The sequence below is a fragment of the Anolis carolinensis genome, chromosome 6 (assembly GCF_035594765.1).
Source record: "Anolis carolinensis isolate JA03-04 chromosome 6, rAnoCar3.1.pri, whole genome shotgun sequence".
NCBI lineage: Eukaryota > Metazoa > Chordata > Lepidosauria > Squamata > Dactyloidae > Anolis > Anolis carolinensis.
The window spans coordinates 20,449,307-20,450,168 of NC_085846.1; the positions used below are offsets into that span (position 1 = coordinate 20,449,307).

General features: G+C 38.3%; 1 protein-coding gene across 1 annotated transcript; it reads left to right on the plus strand.

The window, feature by feature from the left end:
• LOC134292617 (olfactory receptor 14A2-like) lies at window positions 1-614 on the plus strand. Its single transcript, XM_062958111.1, has one exon. It carries the CDS (start codon window positions 17-19, stop codon window positions 563-565), a length of 549 nt encoding a protein of 182 aa, XP_062814181.1. The 5' UTR covers window positions 1-16; the 3' UTR covers window positions 566-614.
• The last annotated feature ends 248 nt before the right edge of the window (window positions 615-862 follow it).

Sequence of the window (862 nt, forward strand, 5' to 3'; positions counted from 1 at the left end):
GCTATGTCCCTCAAGAATGATAGATCAATTATTTATTCTGCATGTGTCGCAGAGGTTTTTTTTTTGCTTCTTCTTTTTCACATCAGATTTTATTGTCTTAACTATAATGGCACATGATCGTTACATTGCAATTTGCAATCCTCTCCAGTATGAGAGAATTATGCACAAAGGAGCCTGCCTTCAGATGGTAGCAACTGGGTTGATATTTAGTCTTATTTATACCTGTGGCACCTTTGCAAATACTTTCTGTTCCAATGTCATCAATCAGTTCTTCTGTGAAGTTCCACAGTTATTAAAGATTTCCTGTTCAGACCTTTACTTAGTGGAAACAGGGCTTCTACTCCTAGGATGCACCATGGCATTTGGCTGCTTTGTCTTCATCATTGTAACTTACATGCAGATTTTTCGTACAGTATTCAGAATGCCTTCTGTACATGGTCAGAAGAAAGCTCTCTCCACATGCTTTCCCCATGTCACTGTGGTCACACTGTTCATATCCAGTACAGTCTTTGCCTATGCAAGGCCTCCTAGTGGGACATCTTGTCTTGATATAGTTTTGCGGTGATATATCCTGTAATTCCTCCCATATCAAATCCATTCATTTATATATGAGAAGCAAGGAGATCCAGGTTGCTTTGAAGAACTTGTTTGATATCATGCTTTCTTGCAAAATCATGTGTAAAGCTGTTCTGTGAGATAATGACTGTATGATCTTTCATGTGTAAATATTTCTCTCTCAAGGTTTAAAACTATAGCTCACTCTTTCGTGTGTGTGTGTGTGTGTGTGTGTGTTTGTGTATCTACCATGGCGCCAATCTGTTGTGAACACTTTTATATAGCCATGCAAAATCTAGTGTTATTT

Bases quoted from the DNA above. Each gene is read 5' to 3' on its own strand.
- LOC134292617 (XM_062958111.1), top strand. From the start codon at position 17: ATGATAGATCAATTATTTATTCTGCATGTGTCGCAGAGGTTTTTTTTT.